General features: G+C 43.8%; 1 protein-coding gene across 2 annotated transcripts in view; it reads left to right on the top strand.

Moving 5' to 3' along the window:
• Positions 1–18,413, top strand: part of LOC139155676 (cilia- and flagella-associated protein 47-like) — a 302,888-nt gene that overhangs the window by 74,576 nt on the left and 209,899 nt on the right. The window contains exons 7-11 of one of the 2 annotated variants that reach the window (XM_070730918.1): positions 7,322–7,554; positions 10,244–10,433; positions 14,826–15,036; positions 15,309–15,461; positions 17,907–18,090. In XM_070730918.1, coding sequence (XP_070587019.1) covers positions 7,322–7,554; positions 10,244–10,433; positions 14,826–15,036; positions 15,309–15,461; positions 17,907–18,090 — 971 coding nt within the window. The remainder of the gene's footprint in view (positions 1–7,321; positions 7,555–10,243; positions 10,434–14,825; positions 15,037–15,308; positions 15,462–17,906; positions 18,091–18,413) is intronic. The other variant, XM_070730919.1, reaches the window with a different exon arrangement.

Below are 18,413 nucleotides of genomic sequence, written 5' to 3'. Positions count from 1 at the left end.
AATAGAACCAGTACCGGAACCACAGAAGGGACAGGGGTTCTACTCCATAGTCTTTCTGGTTCCCAAAGCTTCTGGGGGATGCCGCTTAATCTTGAACCTCAGACAACTAAATATATACATCCGATACCAGAGGTTCAAGATGCATTCATTGCACACAATCCTGGCATCTATCTGACAGCAGGACTGGATGATTTCAGTAGATCTAAAGGAAGCGTATTTACATGTACCGGTTCACCCTTGACATCATCACTTCCTCCGCTTCTGCATTCACGACCAACACTTCCAGTACTGGGCAATGCCTTTCGGTCTGTCATTGGCACCAAGAACGTTCACCAAGCTCTTGGATGTACTAATGGCTGGCCTCAGGACTCATTCCCTTCGACTGCTAGTGTATCTGGACAACATAATTATCCTGTCCAGGAGTCCACAGCAGGCCCGGAAGGACCTAGCTCTTACCATAGAATCCCTGGAGAAGCGAGGATTCACAATCAATTATGACAAAAGCCATTTACTGCCAACCAGATGCTTATCTCACCTGGGTACCATAATAGACACATCGACCTGCAAGGTCTACCTATCACCAGAACGACAGGTGAGCTCCATACAACACCAACGCAGAGTTCCCTTGGCATTCCTATCCCAACTGTTAGGAATGCTCATCTCCTGTATAGACATTGTGCCTTGGGCACGCCTCCATGCCCAACCACTACAGTGGTTCCTACTCCCCTTTCAGAGGGCATGAGTCAGGCAGAGAGTGTCATTAACAGCAGTGGTCCGCTGTTCCTTCCCGTGGTGGACCTCCCCGGCTGTAACCAGAGGCTTATCTTTCCTCTACCATCAAGAGGTGACTATTACCACAGACACCATTCTCATGGGCTGGGGGGCACATTCTGTATCCCAGGTTGCCCAGGGCCTGTGGACAACAGACGAGCTGATCAATTTCAACATCAACCTGCTGGAGCTTCGAGCAGTGTTTCAGGCACTGCTGAGCTTCGCCAACTTGGTCGAGGGTCAGCATGTCTTCATTTTGATGGACAACGTAGCGACACGCACCCACGTGAATCATCAGGGAGGCACAAGGTTAGGCTGCTTAATGCAAGAGACACACGACCTCTTTACCTGGGCAGAACTACATCTAGCTTCGATTCACGCAAAACATATTTTGGGAATAGCAAACATACAGGTGGACTGGCTAAACCAAACGACTCTTGACCCTGGGGAGTGGTGCCTAAATCCGGAGACGTTCAGGGACATTGTCCTCAGATACGGCAATCCACAAGTGGATTTATTTGCAACACATTACAACAAACAAGTCCCACAGTTCTTCTCCCGTTTTCCATCCCCGGGAGCAGAGCAGGTCAATGCCATGTTCTCCACTTGGCCGAGAGGACTACTATATGCATTCCCTCTGGTGTGTCTGATCCCCAAAGTTGTCTCCAAGATTCTTCTGGAACAGGCAGAAGTGCTGTTGGTTGCCCCGTACTGGCCCAGATGGCCATGCTTTGCGGACCTTATGGACCTATCAATCTCTCCACCATGGATCATCCCTTACCACCGACTTTCCCTGACTCAGGGGTCGATTACCTACCCAGACCCTCTGTGCTGGAGACTTGCCATGTGGCAATTGAAGGGGACCACATGAGGAAACAACATTTTCCTGAGAAGGTCATCCAGACAATCCAAGCAGCCTGTCGACCATCAACAACACGCATATATCAAGCCAGTTGGGCTGCCTACAGTCGCTTCTGCGCAACTTGGGGGATACAACCCCAGTTGGCCTCGGTACTTCACCTCCTGGATTTCTTACAAAAGGGTCTTGACAAAGTCTTAACAGCCAACACTTTATGTAGGCAGGTGGCGGCCATAACCACGGTCCTACATCCAGACCCCCTTTGTCCAATCTCTCACCAATCTCTCACCAGCCTCTCAGAGTTGAGGTGGCACAAGGTAGATGTGCATAGAGCAGGGGTCCCCAAACTTTACACAGGGGGCAAGTTCACTGTCCCTCAGACTGTTGGAGGGCGAGAGTATTAAAAAAACCTATGAAACAAAATGGGAACAAATGCAATATTTAAAATAAAGAAAAAGCAATAAAGTAATTAAGTAATAAAGTAATTTATACTTCTTTATTAACAAGTAAATTTAAACTTAAATCAACAAACTCCCTCCATTTCTCCTTCCTTCTCTCCCTCCCTCCTTTCTCTCTACTTCTCTCTTCCCTCTCTGTTTTTTTCCTTCTCTCTCATGTTACATTTTCCTCTTCCTCGTTCTTTCCCTCAATTTTCTCATTTTTCTCTTCCTCATTTTTCTCTCTCTTTCCATCTTTCCCTCTTCCTTTCTCTCTTCTTCTCTATCTCTCCCTCTCTCTCGTTCTCTATGTCCCACTCTTTCTCTCTCTTCTCTCTTTCTCTCATTCACTCTCTTTGTATCTCTCCCTCTTTGTATCTCTCCCTCTTTCTCTTTCTTTCTCTCTCTCTTTCTTTCTCTCCCTCTCTATCTCTCCCTCACACTCTTTCTATCTCTCCCTCTTTCTTTCTCTCTCTTTCTCCCTCCCTCTCTCTCCCTCTTTTTTCTCTCTCACTTTCTATCTCTCCCTCTTCCTTTCTCTCTCCCTCTCTCTCTTTCTTTCTCTCTGTCTCCCCTCTCTCTCTTTCTTTCTCTCTCTTTCTCTCTGTCCCCCCACTCTCTCTTTCTTTCTCTCACTCTCTATCTCTCCCTCACACTCTTTCTATCTCTCCCTCTTTCTTTCTCTCTTTCTCTCCCTCTCTATCTCTCTCTCTTTCTTTCTCTCTGTCCCCCCTCTCTTTCTCTCTCTATCCCTCACACTCTTTCTATCTCTCCCTCTTTCTTTCTCTCGCTTTCTCTCTCCCTCCCTCTCTATCTCTCCCTCTTTTTTCTCTCTCACTTTCTACCTCTCCCTCTTCCTTTCTCTCTCCCTCTCTCTCTTTCTTTCTCTCTGTCTCCCCTCTCTCTCTTTCTTTCTCTCTCTTTCTCTCTGTCCCCCCACTCTCTCTTTCTTTCTCTCACTCTCTATCTCTCCCTCACACTCTTTCTATCTCTCCCTCTTTCTTTCTCTATTTCTCTCTCTCTCCCTCTCTCTCTTTCTTTCTCTCTGTCCCCCCTCTCTCTTTCTTTCTCTATCCCTCACACTCTTTCTATCTCTCCCTCTTTCTTTCTCTCGCTTTCTCTCTCCCTCCCTCTCTATCTCTCCCTCTTTTTTCTCTCTCACTTTCTATCTCTCCCTCTTCCTTTCTCTCTCCCTCTCTTTCTTTCTCTCTGTCTCCCCTCTCTCTCTTTCTTTCTCTCTCTCTCTTTCTCTCTGTCCCCCCTCTCTTTTTCTTTCTCTCACTCTCTATCTCTCCCTCACACTCTTTCTATCTCTCCCTCTTTCTTTCTCTCTTTCTCTCTCTCTCCCTCTCTATCTCTCACTCTTTTTTCTCTCTCACTTTCTATCCCTCTTCCTTTCTCTCTCTCTCTCTTTCTCTCTCTTTCTCTCTGTCCCTCTCTCTCTCTCCAGCAATGGCTTTCTCTCTCTCTCCAATTACAGGTAGTCCCCATGTTACATCGTCCCTGACTTACGATGTTTCATCGTTATGACAACCCAGGCATAGCAGCAGAGCCATCATCGTCACCTCCATTTGGGCAAAGGGATCTCCGTGGTGGGTGACCTTCTCAGCGCTGTGTTGCTGCAGCCTCCGAGGCCGCCCACCACGGAGATCCCTTCGCCCGAATGGAGGCAACGGCGGAGGGACCAACAGCCGGTCCTTCTCGGCGCTGCGTTGCTGCAGCCTCCGAGGCCACCCACCGCGGAGATCCCTTCGCCTGAATGGAGGCGACGGCGGAGGGACCAACAGCCGGTCCTTCTCGGTGTTGTGTTGCTGCAGCCGCTGAGGCCGCCCACCACAGAGATCCCTTCGCCCGAATGGAGGCAGCGGCGACAGCCTTGGAGGCTGCAGCAACACAGTGCTGAGAAGGACCGGCTGTTGGTCCCTTGAAGTCGCCGCCGCCGCTGTCGCCTCCATTCACGCAAAGGGATCTCCGCAGTGAGCTGCGGCGGCTTCAAAGGACCAACAGCCGGTCCTTCTCGGCGCTGCATTACTGCAGCAATGCAGTGCCCAGAAGGACCGGCTGTTGGTCTTTGAAGCCTCCACTGCCCACCACGGAGATCCCTTTGCGTGAATGGAGGTGGCGACTGCGACTTCAAGGGACCAACAGCTGGTCCTTCTCAGCGCTGCATTACTGTGGAGATCCCTTCGCCCGAACAGAGGCGGCTGGGGCGGCCTTGGAGGCTGCAGCAACACAGTGCAGAGAAGGACTGGCTGTTTGTCCCTTGAAGTCACTGCCACCACTGCCGCCTCCATTTGGGTGAAGGGATCTCTGTAGTGGGCAGCGAAGGCTTCAAAGACCAACAGCCGGTCCTTCTCGGCACTGCATTGCTGCAGCCTCCAAGGCCGCCCACCGAGGAGATCTCTTCGCCCGAACGGAGGTGGTGGCCTTGGAGGCTGCAGCAACACAGCGCCGAGAAGGACTGGTTGTTGGTTCCTTGAAGTCGTCGGCGCCTCCTCCATTTGGGCAAATTCGGGGGGGGGCGTGTTCTTGAATCTCCCGTCCACTCACTGTGGAGGAGGAAGTGGAGAGGAGGAGGAGGAGGTGGAGAGCCAAGGGGTGGGGAGGAAAGCAGGCCTGCAATTGGCCCCTTTCTTTCTCGCCTTTAGGGAGAGGCACTGTTGCTGCTCTCCCATAGGGCAGCAACAGTTTCTCTCCCTAAAGGTGGCAAAGAAAGGGGCCAATTGCAGGGCCACTTTCCTCCCCGCTCCTTGGCTCTCCACCTCCTCCTCGCTCAGCAGCAGACTGCGGTGAGTGGACAGGTGATTCGAGAGCATATTATTTCTATTGATAAAATCTCGTGCGCTGTTGCAGTCCAGATAAATGGCCTCAGTGGGCCGCATCCGTCCCGTGGGCCATAGTTTGGGGACTGCTGGCGTAGAGCATTAAGGATCTATGTACACTGTACTGAGTCTTTCAAAAAATCAGAAGCATTATTTGTTTCCTTTCTTCCATCATCCATGGGTATCAAAGTTTTGTCCAAGACAATCAGCAGATGGATCCGTTCCTGCATCATAGAAGCATACAAGACGAGTTCCACTCTTTTACCGAACTGAATCACAGCTCACTCCACTAGGAGTGCGTCTACCACTGCCGCTTGGAACACACAGGCCGCAATTGAAGATATTTGTCGAGCAGCAACTTGGTCTACCCCTACAACTTTTATACGACACTACCATTTAGACTCTTTTGCCTCAGCAGAGGCAGCATTCAGATGTAGAGTGCTGCAAAGGGTTTGTGCTCTGGCGCCCCTGGTCCAGCTTGTCCTGCCCTGATTCAGTTTGCTTGGGTATATCCCACATTGGACTCTCTGAGCAGTGCAGTGGAGAAGGACCGTTGAACTTACCTGAACGGTCTTCTCAATGCACTGCAAGGAGAGTCCAAACCCGCCCAGCCTATTTGGCCCAGGGGCGCTTTCTCCTTGTTAGTTAATTGGTTGAAGTTAATAAAATTGCGTTGTATTACACTATTCCTTCATTTTTATTGACTGACCTAATAGGGCAGCTAGTGGGCGGAATGTAATAATTATGCTAATTTTTAACTCACTCCCTGCCAATGAGGCTGAAGAACAACCCACATTGGACTCTCCTCGCAGTGCATCGAGAAGACCATTCAGGTAAGTTCAATGCCAATTTAACCAGGAAACTCATTAAGTATTAATGAGCTATTATGCAACCTGGTTACTTATTTTAATGAATAAACATGTCAACATAGGTTTAATGTTTACAACTGAATTTAGAATTGAATGTTATAACTGAATTTAGAAATATTGATCATTTTATTCAAATATGATAGATTTGTTAAGTCATTTTAAGGTAGATTTTTTTTTTGAAGACCTCCGGCTTGCTAACTGTAACTCCATCTCCAGACATCACACTAAGCTAATCACCCTAGTTTTTGTTTTTGTTCCTTATGCCTACATATACAAATGAAACAAGATTATGGCTATCCTTTTTGCTTTGATGAGTTCTTAAATACTTATAGAAGGATCCCATTTCGTACTATGTGAGGATGCTAGACATTAATATAAACAAATGACATATCAATTTCCTTGTTATCTATAGTCAAGATTAATCTGACAGGGTAGACTGAGGTACTACTAATCCATTCACTCCCAACTCTCCCCTCTTCTTCATTTAATTATTTCTGTTAGTTGAGGATTAAAAAGTCACCTACATTTGATTTATTTAGTAATACCTGGGCTTTTTTTCAGGAGCTTTCACTTAAGGCAGCACTCCATAGTTTACCATTTGAGTGCAACCATTTGATTTCAAGAATGCTTTATTATTTATGTGAACAGTTTTTTGCAGAACAGATTTTTGTTGTTACCATGTTTCCCTGAAAATAAGACCCAGTCTTATATTTTGGGGGCTCAAAAATTAGGGCTTATTTTTGGGGAAACACGATATCACACTCACAGCTTCAGTATACCCTGGTGCATACACAAGAAGTGGGGGGAATGATGGTATCTGGCAGCAGCTTCAGACTGCCAGTCCCTTGGTCAGCGCATTCTGAGACTGCGCAACCTGCTCAGTGCTGATGAGTTGATTCCCTGTCCAAGTAGCAGATGGAGGCAGAGTCATGGGGGGAGGCAGATGATCAAGTCACACTGAGGGGCCACGGGAAAGCTGAGAATCTATGGGCCAGAGCAGGCAGTTGGCTGTAGGAGGCTCATTTTCAAGCAGTAGCAATGGCAGCACACGGAGGCAGAAGCGCGGGGTAGAAGAGTAGTGATACTGATGTACCATGTGGGTAGCAAGCAAACTGAGATGTAAAGATGGGCCTCCTGTGACCGCTTGCTCCAGTCCACCAACTTTTGGCTTGCCCACAGCCTGCATCCAGATTGTGAGCCTCCCCACACATCTCTGCCTTTGCCTGCTACTTAGACAGTAATCAACTCACCTGCACTGTACAGGCAGCAACTGTACACTGTTCATGCCCACTCCCTTCACTGGGGCTTATTTTTTGGGTCAGATTTATATTAGGAGTATGCTAAAAAATCAGGCTACGGCTTATTTTCTGGGTAGGGTTTATTTTTGGGAAAACATGGTATTAGCGTCTATTTAATTTTTTTGTTGCATTAGAGAACAATATTTCTATTTGTAATGCGTTATTATTTGCTCCTTTATAGCAGTATGTACTACAAACACTTACTGATATATTGTTACTCTCTTCACAACATACAATAGTTCTTCCATCTCAATATCTTTTTCAGGGAATCCCCACTGTGTTGAATTGGGATTGATAGGCTCAGGACTTCCAGTGATGTTGACATTCACCCCAGGACCAGTTGTTAGTTTCAAAGAATGTTACATTGGTGAACACACAGATCTTGTTTGCACACTCCAAAATCAATGTGATGTTCTTCCAGTGATATTTGTTTTTCATAAGATTGCACATTATAATATTTGCCCTGAAAAGGGTAAAATAAAAGGAAAGTCTGTAAAGGTATTAACATATTTCATTATATATATATATATATAAATATATAATTTTTAAGCTATTTTATGTTGAAGTGTGTTGCATAACATAATGTACATTTAAAGAAGCTGTCCCTTTTTCAGGGCAGAGAAGGTAGCAGAGAGCTCTAGATTGTGCTTGGATGTAACACAATCTGTCACAGACATCACCATTTTCCATTCTAAACATTACATCCTTTTTCTCTTCATTACTTTTTGGGTATTTTATTGCTTCCATATGTTTCTTCTCTCATTACTGTCCACAATATTTGAATTGGAACTTATTTTCTCCTATGTAGTAGTCACAATTATTTTCTTTATATTTATCTCTCAGACACTTCATCAATTACAAGTTAATACTCAGTTCTAAATTATATTTTCTTGTTTTGCATCCTGCTAAGCTGTATTTTGCTGGTGTTAATTCACATTCTCAAACATTTTCTTCAGCTGCTGAGTGTAATGCTCTCTCTTCTACTTTGTCTCCTGGTCAATTTTTTAGAATATTTTATTAATTTATATAAACAATAAGCAGCTAGTTTCCAATTTACTTCTCTCATTTTATTTCATCATTATTTGTTTGGCATCTCATTTTCTCTTTTTCATTATCCATTTGTATATTTAATTGGTAGTACAGTGATCCCCCGTTTATTGCGTCCCCAACCATTGCGAACAGGGTACTTCGCTATTTTTCAACCCGGAAGTCAAAAATACCATCTACGCATGCGTGCCGGGCACGCATGCGTAGATGGCAGCGGCTTCCCTGGGTCTTCCCCCTCTTGCTGGCGTCAGCGAGGAGTTTCCCCACCGCCCACGCAAACTCCTCGCTGCCGCTCGCCCGCCCTTCGCCTGCCCACGCCGTTCGCTCCCCCCTCTTGCTGTCGGGAGGGCGAGAAGCCCTCCCCAGCACCCGCTCGCCCGCCCTTCGCCCTGGCGGAGAAATTCCAGCCCCCACCTGGTCCCGCCCGCGGCTCGGCTTCCCTGGCTGCTGCTCCGGTCGCCCGATCGTCTCCTGCCTCCCGTGCCGATGTTCCCTGCCAAGCCTGGCTCGGATTCCCTGGCTGCTTGGCCGGGGGGGGGCTCGGCCGAAAGGAGCTGGAGACGCAGAGCTGAACACACCCCTTCATCCCCAAAGGCCGGCCTTTTTGTCTGGGAGGGAAGATGACGTGCCGGTGGCACAGGGGCGAGGGGCGGGAGGCAAATCGCTGCGTCTCCAGCCCCTTTTGGCCGAGCCCCCCCCCCCTCCGGCCAAGCAGCCAGGGAAGCCGAACTGGGCTTGGCGGGGAACATCGGCACGGGAGGCAGCTTCTGCCGGACATGGGCAATGGGCGGGACAGAGAAGCGGGGAGAATCAGGAGGCTCCTTTGGCAGCTGGGGGCTGCCTGGCTTTGTTGTTTTGGCTGCAGCGGGTGCCAGGCAGCCTCCAGCCGCCAAAGGAACCTCCTGATTCTTCCCGCTTCTCTGTCCCGCCCATTGCCCGTGTCCGGCAGAAGCTGCTGCCTTATTGCTCTTTGCCGGCGGGATGCAAAGTGCTGGGGTGGGAGGGTGTCCTGACAGCCCCCCCACCCATATGCTTCGCCTCCCGCCGGGCAAGAGCACTCGGGTGGCAACTTCTTCTAGATACGGGCGATGTCCACGCTCTCTCTCGGCGCTTTCGAGCCGAGTCCGTGAGCGAGTTCGCTCCCGGACTCGGCTCGAAGGCGGCGAGAGACAGCGCCAAGGAACGGGCCTGTCCACGCTCTCTCTCGGCGCTTTCGAGCCGAGTCCGTGAGCGAGTTCGCTCCCGGACTCGGCTCGAAAGCGCCGAGAGACAGCGCCAAGGAACGGGCCTGTCCACGCTGTCTCTTGGCGCTTTCCAGCTGAGTCGGGGAGCGAGTTCGCTCCCGGACTCAGCACGAAAGCCCCGAGAGACAGCGCCAAGGAACGGGCCTGTCCACGCTGTCTCTCGGCGCTTTCCAGCCGAGTCGGGGAGCGAGTTCGCTCCCGGACTCAGCACGAAAGCCCCGAGAGACAGCGCCAAGGAACGGGCCTGTCCATGCTGTCTCTCGGCGCTTTCCAGCTGAGTCGGGGAGCGAGTTCGCTCCCGGACTCAGCACGAAAGCCCCGAGAGACAGCGCCAAGGAACGGGCCTGTCCACGCTGTCTCTCGGCGCTTTCCAGCTGAGTCGGGGAGCGAGTTCGCTCCCGGACTCAGCACGAAAGCGCCGAGAGACAGCGCCCCCCGGACCCCCAACCCGGGTTTGGGGGGCTGCTAGGAAGCCCCCCATGCCGGCGGCAAACAGCCGTGCCGCCCCCAATCTTCGGCTCCTCGCTAGCGCTGTGGGAGTAAAAACACCGTCTGCACATGCGCAGATGGTGTTTTTACTTCCGCATCGCTACTTCGCGAAAACCCGCTCGTTGCGGGGGCTCCTGGAACGGAACCCTCGCAACGAGCGGGGGATCACTGTATGTCAATTTCATATGTGAAACAAAACATAATAATATATCATTCAATTCCATTCCATTATTTCAATTAGAAAATTTTTATAGATTTTAATTTTTAAAAATATAAGAAACAAATCAAATTAAACTTTTAAAAGTGACACTAAGCATAATGTAACAAATTGAACTTTTTATAGCTTGCATTGACTTTTGTTGTCCTTTTTAATGTGTTTAATACTTTTGTGGGGGGTTTTTTTTCAGGATGTGATATTTTCATTTATTCCACGACATATAGGATCCTTCACAGTGAGGCAGAAAGTAGATATTATAGGACCAGTAGCAAAAAAAGATGACTTTACAGTTTTAGAGATGAAACCATTTCATCAAATACATTTAGTTTTTTCTGGCCTCTGCAAGTCGGTATCCACTTGTGTGCTGAAAGCCAACCCTGGTATGTTAATAATTTAAAAATGCTAAGTTTTTACTTAGAAATATATTTCTTTCTGAGAAACAATTTTGACATTTTTCCAAGATAGAAGTGATCTATTTTTCACCTGAAATGATAGACTTTTGAAATGTTGTCTTTATGAAGAAGAAATAAAAATATACCATGATGTTTTATTTCTATTTGAAATCTAGAAGAATAGCTAGTTCAATTTTCTTCAGATTAAATTTTTAAAAGATGCATTATTTACCTAAAAGTGAAAAGTGTTAAAACCCCGAGTTATTTAGAAAAAAGATATAGGGGAAATGGAAAGACCAGATGCCTTTCTCAATCTTCCAGGAAACTCTTTGTTTCTGCCCTTTCTGGTCCTGTCTTGAAGATACAGTATATATGTATATATGTATTACAGCAAGCTATTATGAGTTAGCATAAATTGATTGGAAATTAATTTGAGAGGGAGGTGTACTCACTATAATTTTGTTCATAGAAATAAAAAGTGTTTACCTATATGAACACTTTTTGATATTCCTCTTGTTTAGGAGCTCTCTAAAGTTATATTTTCTAGTAAAAGATTATTGTGATTGTCATACATCAGTGTCATATCAGATTGTTCAAATCAACACTTGACGATGGCAAAAATATTAATGTAATATTAAACAATATAACAAATGTGTACGTTCAAATAATTTTTAACTTAATATCTATAATTTACTCCAAAACTACCAGGGTTTTTTTGTGGCAGTCGTTAAGCCAAACCAGTGATGGTTAAGTGAACCTGTTTTAGCCAATGGATGTGTCAAGCTGCCAGTCAGAATTCAGACAAATAAAACTCAGAGTCCTTTTATAAAGGTTCAAAAGTGAATTTATCAAAATCAGAACTTGAAGCATCGAAAGAAAAGAAAAGTCTGAGGAAAAATGGCGCGTTACACACATATCCAAACCCCCTTTTCACCCCCTGTTGGGCATTCGCCCAATCTTCATTGTCCGGATGCATCAGATGGCACATGTTGCTCCTCCCATACTCTTCAGGAATTTTCCATCTAACGGTCTCCTCCTGGCACCTGGGAAATCGAAACTTAACTCTCCTCCTGCACACTTCCCAACCCCCACCCCATGATCTCTACTCCTCCCTGTATCTATGACAACCAAGCGAAAGAATGCAGCAGCATAGGGAAGGTTGACATTGCCCCCCCCCTGGAACAGGGACTTCAGTCCAAAAAACAAAAACAAGACAACACCAATATATACATTCCAACATTAGGGCTGATCAGGGTACTTCATTCTAAAACGGTTAATTTCCCTCTGGGCATTCATGTGTTTCTTGTCAATCTTCTCTTTCTCTCTTTCTTTCTTTCTCTCTCTCTCTCTCTTGCTTTCTTTCTCTCTTCCTCTCTCTCTCTTTCTCTATTTCTTGCTTTCTCTCTCTCTCTTGCTTTCTCTCTCTTCCTTTCTCTCTCTCTTGCTTTCCTTCTCTCTTTCTCTTGCTTTCTCTTGCTTTCTCTCTCTCTCTCTTTCTCTCTCTTGCTTTCCTTCTCTCTTTCTCTCTCTTTCTCTTTCTCTTTCTCTCTCTCTTTCTCTCTTGCTTTCTCTCTCTCCTCCTTTCTCTCTCTCTTTCTTTCTCTCTTGTACACCACGCCGGCAACAGAGAGAGAGAGAGAGCGGAGAGAGAGTGGAGGGCAGCTTGCCGGTCCGCGGCCCGCTGGATCAGCGGCCCCGCATGGCCCCAGCGCGGACTCCGCTGTCACCTTCGCCTCCGCTTTCCTGGGCAGCCGGCTTTGCTGGCCGGAGAAGGGAGCGATTCGGGACTGCATGGCTTTGCGCCACTTCAAAGGTTTCTGTGTCGGGGGGGTTCCTAATGGCTGTGCGGGCACACACCCATGCAGCTTAGAGGCAACAGTGGCCGGCGCCCACCCACCGGGCCCCAAAAGCTCTCTTGCCGTCACCGCCAGGGAAGCTCCAACCGGGCCAGGCTCGCGGCACACCTGACCATGTCACACACTAGTTGAAAAACACTGCTATAGAATATGCTGCAAATCCGTCCAAATACTGTTTGTTTTTCTTAGTTTTTTCTTTTTGTTCTTTATGTTTTTTTCTTTTATTTTTAAAAATGTATTAGTGTTGTTTTATGTTATGTATGTATGTATGTGTATGTGTGTATGTATATATGTATGTGTGTGTGTGTGTGTGTGTGTGTGCGTGTGTGTGTATATATATATATATATTTGCTACATTCAAAGCAAATCTCCACCCCCACACTACATGCTAAGAAGAAATGTCAGTTGCTAATATTCATTTGCAAAAACACAAAGATTGGAACTCCAGCCTGATGATGGTGAATGTGATTTCGCCGAAACGTCGCATAGACATGCAAAACATTACACAGGGCAAAACCCGAACTCAGAACAATCTACATATATATATATATATATATATATATATATATATATATATATATATATATATATTTGTTTTCGTAAATTTTCACGGGTATATGTATGTAGATTGTTCTGAGTTCGGGTTTTGCACTGTGTAATATTTTGCATGTTTATGCGACGTTTCGGCGAAATCACATTCACCATCATCAGGCTGAAGTTTCCAAGCTTCGTGCTGTTGTAAAATGGAATGTTTGCAACAGTTGCAAACATTCCATTTTACAACAGCACGAAGCTTGGAAACTTCAGCCTGATGATGGTGAATGTGATTTCGCCGAAACGTCGCATAAACATGCAAAATATTACACAGGGCAAAACCCGAACTCAGAACAATCTACATATATATATATATATATATATGGTTTCTTCCCGTGTAGGATTTGGAAATTTCTGGCGACGTTTCGACGAGGTCTCACTCGTCATCTTCAGGCTGGTGTTTCTGTCCTTGTTCTAAGGCGAACACTGCGAGACCTGAGCTGCCTTCCTTCTATAAATACTGGTGGCTGGGTGTGGTTTGATGGCTCAGCAATTGCCTGCTGTGTAGAAACTTCCTGGTGAGTCAGTGGGGTAACAATTGGGGTCGTTGATGTAGCTGAGGTATGCTGATTAGTTAATGGTTGTAGATTAGACGTGATATCCTGAGTAGTTGGAACTTGCAGGCTACTTGATTGTTTTACAATGTGTGTTCTGAGTCTGGTTTCTATGGCTGGGATACGTTTGAGGACTGGTTTCCAGATGTCTGGTAAGCAAGAGGTATCATCCTGCTTGTTCATATTTTGGGGATGTTTTTCTATATCGATGGCTTCCATGATTATTCTTTTGCTGTAGTGTTCTGTTTTGGAAATTAATTTGGTACTGGAGATTAATTTGGTAAGGACAGAAACACCAGCCTGAAGATGACGAGTGAGACCTCGTCGAAACGTCACCAGAAATTTCCAAATCCTACACGGGAAGAAACCCGAATATACCAAGACCGTCATACCTGTACCCGTGAAAATCTACGAAAACATACACACACACACACACACACACACACACACACATATATATATGTCACATGTTTTTTTGCTGAATTTGAAAATTAAGGGAGACTAGGATAGATCTATTTTGGCCTTATTTTGGCCTCATCAGCTAGCCATACCCACTGGGACTTGAACCTGCAACCTTTGTCTTGTAAGGCAAAGAATTATCCTCTAGGCTACAGTATCCAATCCCCTCAGTTAGAGAGATATATATAAATAATAATAATAATAATAATAAATATATATATATATATATATAATCTAGTCTTGAATCTTAATATTCCACATGGAAAAGTATGTTTTGCAACAGGAGCTTCACAAATTTTAGTATACTCAAGTAAAATAATACTAGCTCTTTGACATATTTTTGTAATTATTGAATGCTATCTATTAATTAATTAATTAATATTTATATATTAGTATCTGCTCTCACCTATGAAAAGATTGAAGCATTCTGCTTCGGTTAATTTTTGAGTTATCATTTGATCGTTATAGAAACACAACACATGAACACACACCGATTTGGTTAAATCTCTTTTTAGTATTTTATGTCTGCTTGGTTTCAGGAATAATAAATGGAATTTATGCATAAACTCTGAAACATATTTTCATAAAATAGACATCAAGTATATACTAGTATATTTGATTACTAATAGTACATTTTGATATTTAAGTTCTGTACAATATCTTTAGCTCTTTTAATAATGCAATTTAGTTTCTTTGTATTGTTTTCTCCAATAGGCTTTACTGAAATTCATTTCAAAAAGTTCAGCCTGAAAATTGTTCAGTCTGAAAATAAGAGGTTAGGTCAGGATATGATTCTTAACTGAATAAAATGGTACTGTGAATTAAGTATTATAGAATTTATGGAATAAAATTCAATAATTTATATTTTGGTTTGCTTGTCCTATATAATTCACTTTTTATTTAAATTTTGACCCAAGGTTTAACACCATTGATTTCCAATGCTCCTGGGATATTTATAGCTAATAAGGGAAATCAACAAAGTGATGTTGCATCAATAGCACTACTTAAATCAGATAAGACACAATTACATGCTCACTGGATTAATAAGAATTTAAACAATGTACTAGTCGCTCTTCCTAATGATCGTCCTGCCAGCATAAGACCTGCTGAATGGCATAAGGATTACAGGTAATATAAATAATGATGATCTTGCAACATACTATGTTTCTTATTTTATATGCTTGTTTTGCCATGGCGAATATTATATTGGAAATCTATTTTCTTCTATTAGTGATTTTTATTTGTGCAGGTATGTATCTGTTAATATTTATTAAATCAAATTCCAATTATTATTTTTGTGTGTGTGTGTGTGTGTATAAAATGACTAATATTTTGTATCTTCAATGCATATTTAAATGTTCCATGTAGTGATAACGTTGTATATCATTGTTCTGATTTAGGACTATTTTCACAAAAGCTCCCAGATATTGCTACATAGATCCAGAGTTCTCTTATACAGCATATGAAGAACTGGAAAAGCAAATGAATAAAGACTACTATGCAGACTACATTCACAATTTCAGAAAAGTCCGTTTAAAAAAAAAAGAAGCTCAGTAAGTTGCTGCAAGCTGAAATACCCAATCTTTAATACTGAAACATTTATTATATACCTTTACTTATTTGAATGACTTTAAGTCTCCACTTATTCTATTAAGCATTTAGAAAACAACGCTTCAAAGAATTCAGAGGCAGAAACAGTCTGCAGACTTTCAAAATAGCGGTGTCTTTTCCTGAATTCATTTAAGACAGGGTTTTTTAACTGGGATTCTTGGAAATCCTAACGTTTCCAAAAGATCACTAGGGATTCCCCAGGAGATCTTGATTTATTTTTTAAAAGGCAGAAACCAAACATAAATTATAAATTCCAACATTGGGTTAGCCTGCTGGATCATGTATGGATGTGAGTGGGATTGCTGAGGATTAAAGGAGAAGTAGGAGGTGAGAGAGGGGGACTCAAGAGCCTCTTTGCTGGGACTTTCTTTGTGTGTGCTTTTTTACAGGTGCTTTGCCAAGATTTGAGGAGAGGTTGAAGAGTCCAAATACAGTGGTACGTTGGTACTCATTGTTAATTGGTTCTGAGAGGTGTGTTAAGTAGCAAAAACAATGAGTACCAAACAGACTTTTCCCATAAGGAATTGTTCTGCTGGCGTGTCTCAACCGCCCGTAATTACAGGCTAATTAGTCCAGGAAGACACACACCACACGATAAAAGGAAAACCCAAAAGTTTTTATAAACAGAAAAACAGAAACAGCTCCCTTTTTAAATGTCAAAGGGATTTTCTGGTACACACAAGGCACAGGTTAAATGCAGTCCAATTGCTCACCCAATAACTGGGAAATTGAGTCCAATTCTAAAGTCCAGAGAGTCCACACACACAATCCTGAAGAGCAAAAACCATGATCTTGATGAAACAATGAATCAGATAAACTGCCATGAGGCTAAAACACCAGGCTGCAGTTTTATCTGTAGCACTAATTACAGCAGCCCCACCCAGCCACAGGTGGCCTCATTTTCTCTTCAGATATTGTCTCCTATACATCACTCTAGGCATGCGTGGATGTGTCATTAATTCTTGTTCAGAATCCAGGGATGATACAGATGACTGATCTCCTCCTGGGTTGTCTGCCAAACTCCCCTCTTCTCTGTTACTCACGCTTCCTTGGTCAGAGGAGACTTTGTCGGCAGATTCTACTGGGAGCAAAACAGGCCTGCGGAATGTGGATGTCTCCTCCATATCCACCTCCACATTCCTTGGGGCAGGAGCTGGGCCAGAGCTAACCACAACAAGGAATAATATATAATGAGTCACAAGGCAGCTGTTTCTGACAAGTTCTAGTTCGTTTTCCTCTGTAGGTTTTTAAATTATAAAGACACTGAAAAAAGTGATGTATAACTTTTTTCACTTTAAGTCCATTGCAGCATCCCCATAATCACATGAACAAATTTGAATGTTTGGCAACTGGTTCATGTTTATGATGATTGAAGTGTCCCAGGGTCAGGTGATTACCTTTTGCAACCTTTTCAGAAGCAGTTAATGAGAAAGTTAGATTCATTTAACAACTCTGTTACTAACTTAACTACTGCAGTGATTCACTTAAATGTGGCAAGAAACGTAAAATGGGGCAAAATTCACAATAAATGTCTCACTTAGCAACAGAGATGTTGTGCTCAGGGGTGGGTTCCATTTACCTTCTCTATCGGTTTGTATCACGTCAGAAGTGCATGTTTTGTCACAATGCGGAAATGACCCGCTGCGCATGCATAAAGGATTCTTTGCAAGCTGCTTACAAGGAGTGGCGACTGGAGGGTTAGTTTAGGGGCATGGCCAGCTGGCCATTGCTACCAGTTTGGCAAGTGGGAGCAAATTTCCGCCGTCTGTTTGGGCAAACCTGGTTGTGCTGTTAACTACACAGAATTGTAAATAAGGGAATCCCTATTTTAATATCTCCATCTACCAAGTCAATAGAATTGCTTGATATTACATAGACCAGTGTTTCTCAACCTTGGCAACTTGAACATATCTGGACTTCAGCTCCCAGAATTCCCCAGCCAGCGTTTGCTGGCTGGAGAATTCTGGGAGTTGAAGTCCAAATATCTTCAAGTTGCCAAGGTTTGGAAACAATGACATAGACTCTACATGAACTTCTAGAGGATTCACATGATTATTTCTTCTTATACGTGAGGCAAGAAAACATTTGTTCAGTAGCATTGATAAACATTTTAAAAAGAATTTTACTTTCATACTCACTTTATAGAAAGTTGCCTTTGGAAAATAAGCAATAATTATTTTTGAAGAAAAAGTTCAAAGGTAGTGTGTGAACTGAATATCAATCAGAATTTTCAATAACGGTTTGGCAAGACACTTTTTGTAAGAATTTTCCCTTCATACACATTCAGTTAATAAAATCCAGCCAAGAAGTTAAAGTTCTGCAAAACTATGTAATATTTAGGCTGGATAGTTAAATATGACTTATCTTTATTTTTTCTGATATAATAGGATCTTCAGAATGCTTAATAATCCTGTGGACATAGGATTAAAGCCAGCATCAGGGCTAAATTCTCCTATGCTCAGGATTTTAAAATATGATAATATGGAGAAAGAAGCTGCTTGTGTAAACAGAAAGAGATTGTTAACTAGTAAAGAGCTAGCAGAAATCAAATCTACATCTATACAAAAAGAGGTACGTTTAGTACTGATGAATATGGTCTCTTACTCTTAACTTATCATAATATACTTGGTTTATAATATACTGTATTTTTGGAGTATAAGACACACCTTAGTTTTTGAGAAGGAAAATTGGGAAAAGAATCTGCTTACCATTAAGAAGCACATTATTTTAATCCCCTAGTTAGGGCTTTAAAAAAAACCTTTTTGGGAGAGAGTAACAATGAAAGAGCTTGCAAGCCAGTGAGAGCTGGAAACACTTGGAGCAAGTTAGAGCAATGAAAAAAACCTGCAAAGATTTAGGGCTTGGAAAACATTCTTAGCAGAGAGTAACAATAG

This window comes from Erythrolamprus reginae, unplaced genomic scaffold (assembly GCF_031021105.1).
Source record: "Erythrolamprus reginae isolate rEryReg1 unplaced genomic scaffold, rEryReg1.hap1 H_44, whole genome shotgun sequence".
NCBI lineage: Eukaryota > Metazoa > Chordata > Lepidosauria > Squamata > Dipsadidae > Erythrolamprus > Erythrolamprus reginae.
Note: the sequence above shows the minus strand (reverse complement) of the source record. Positions and strands in the feature narration are given on the sequence as shown.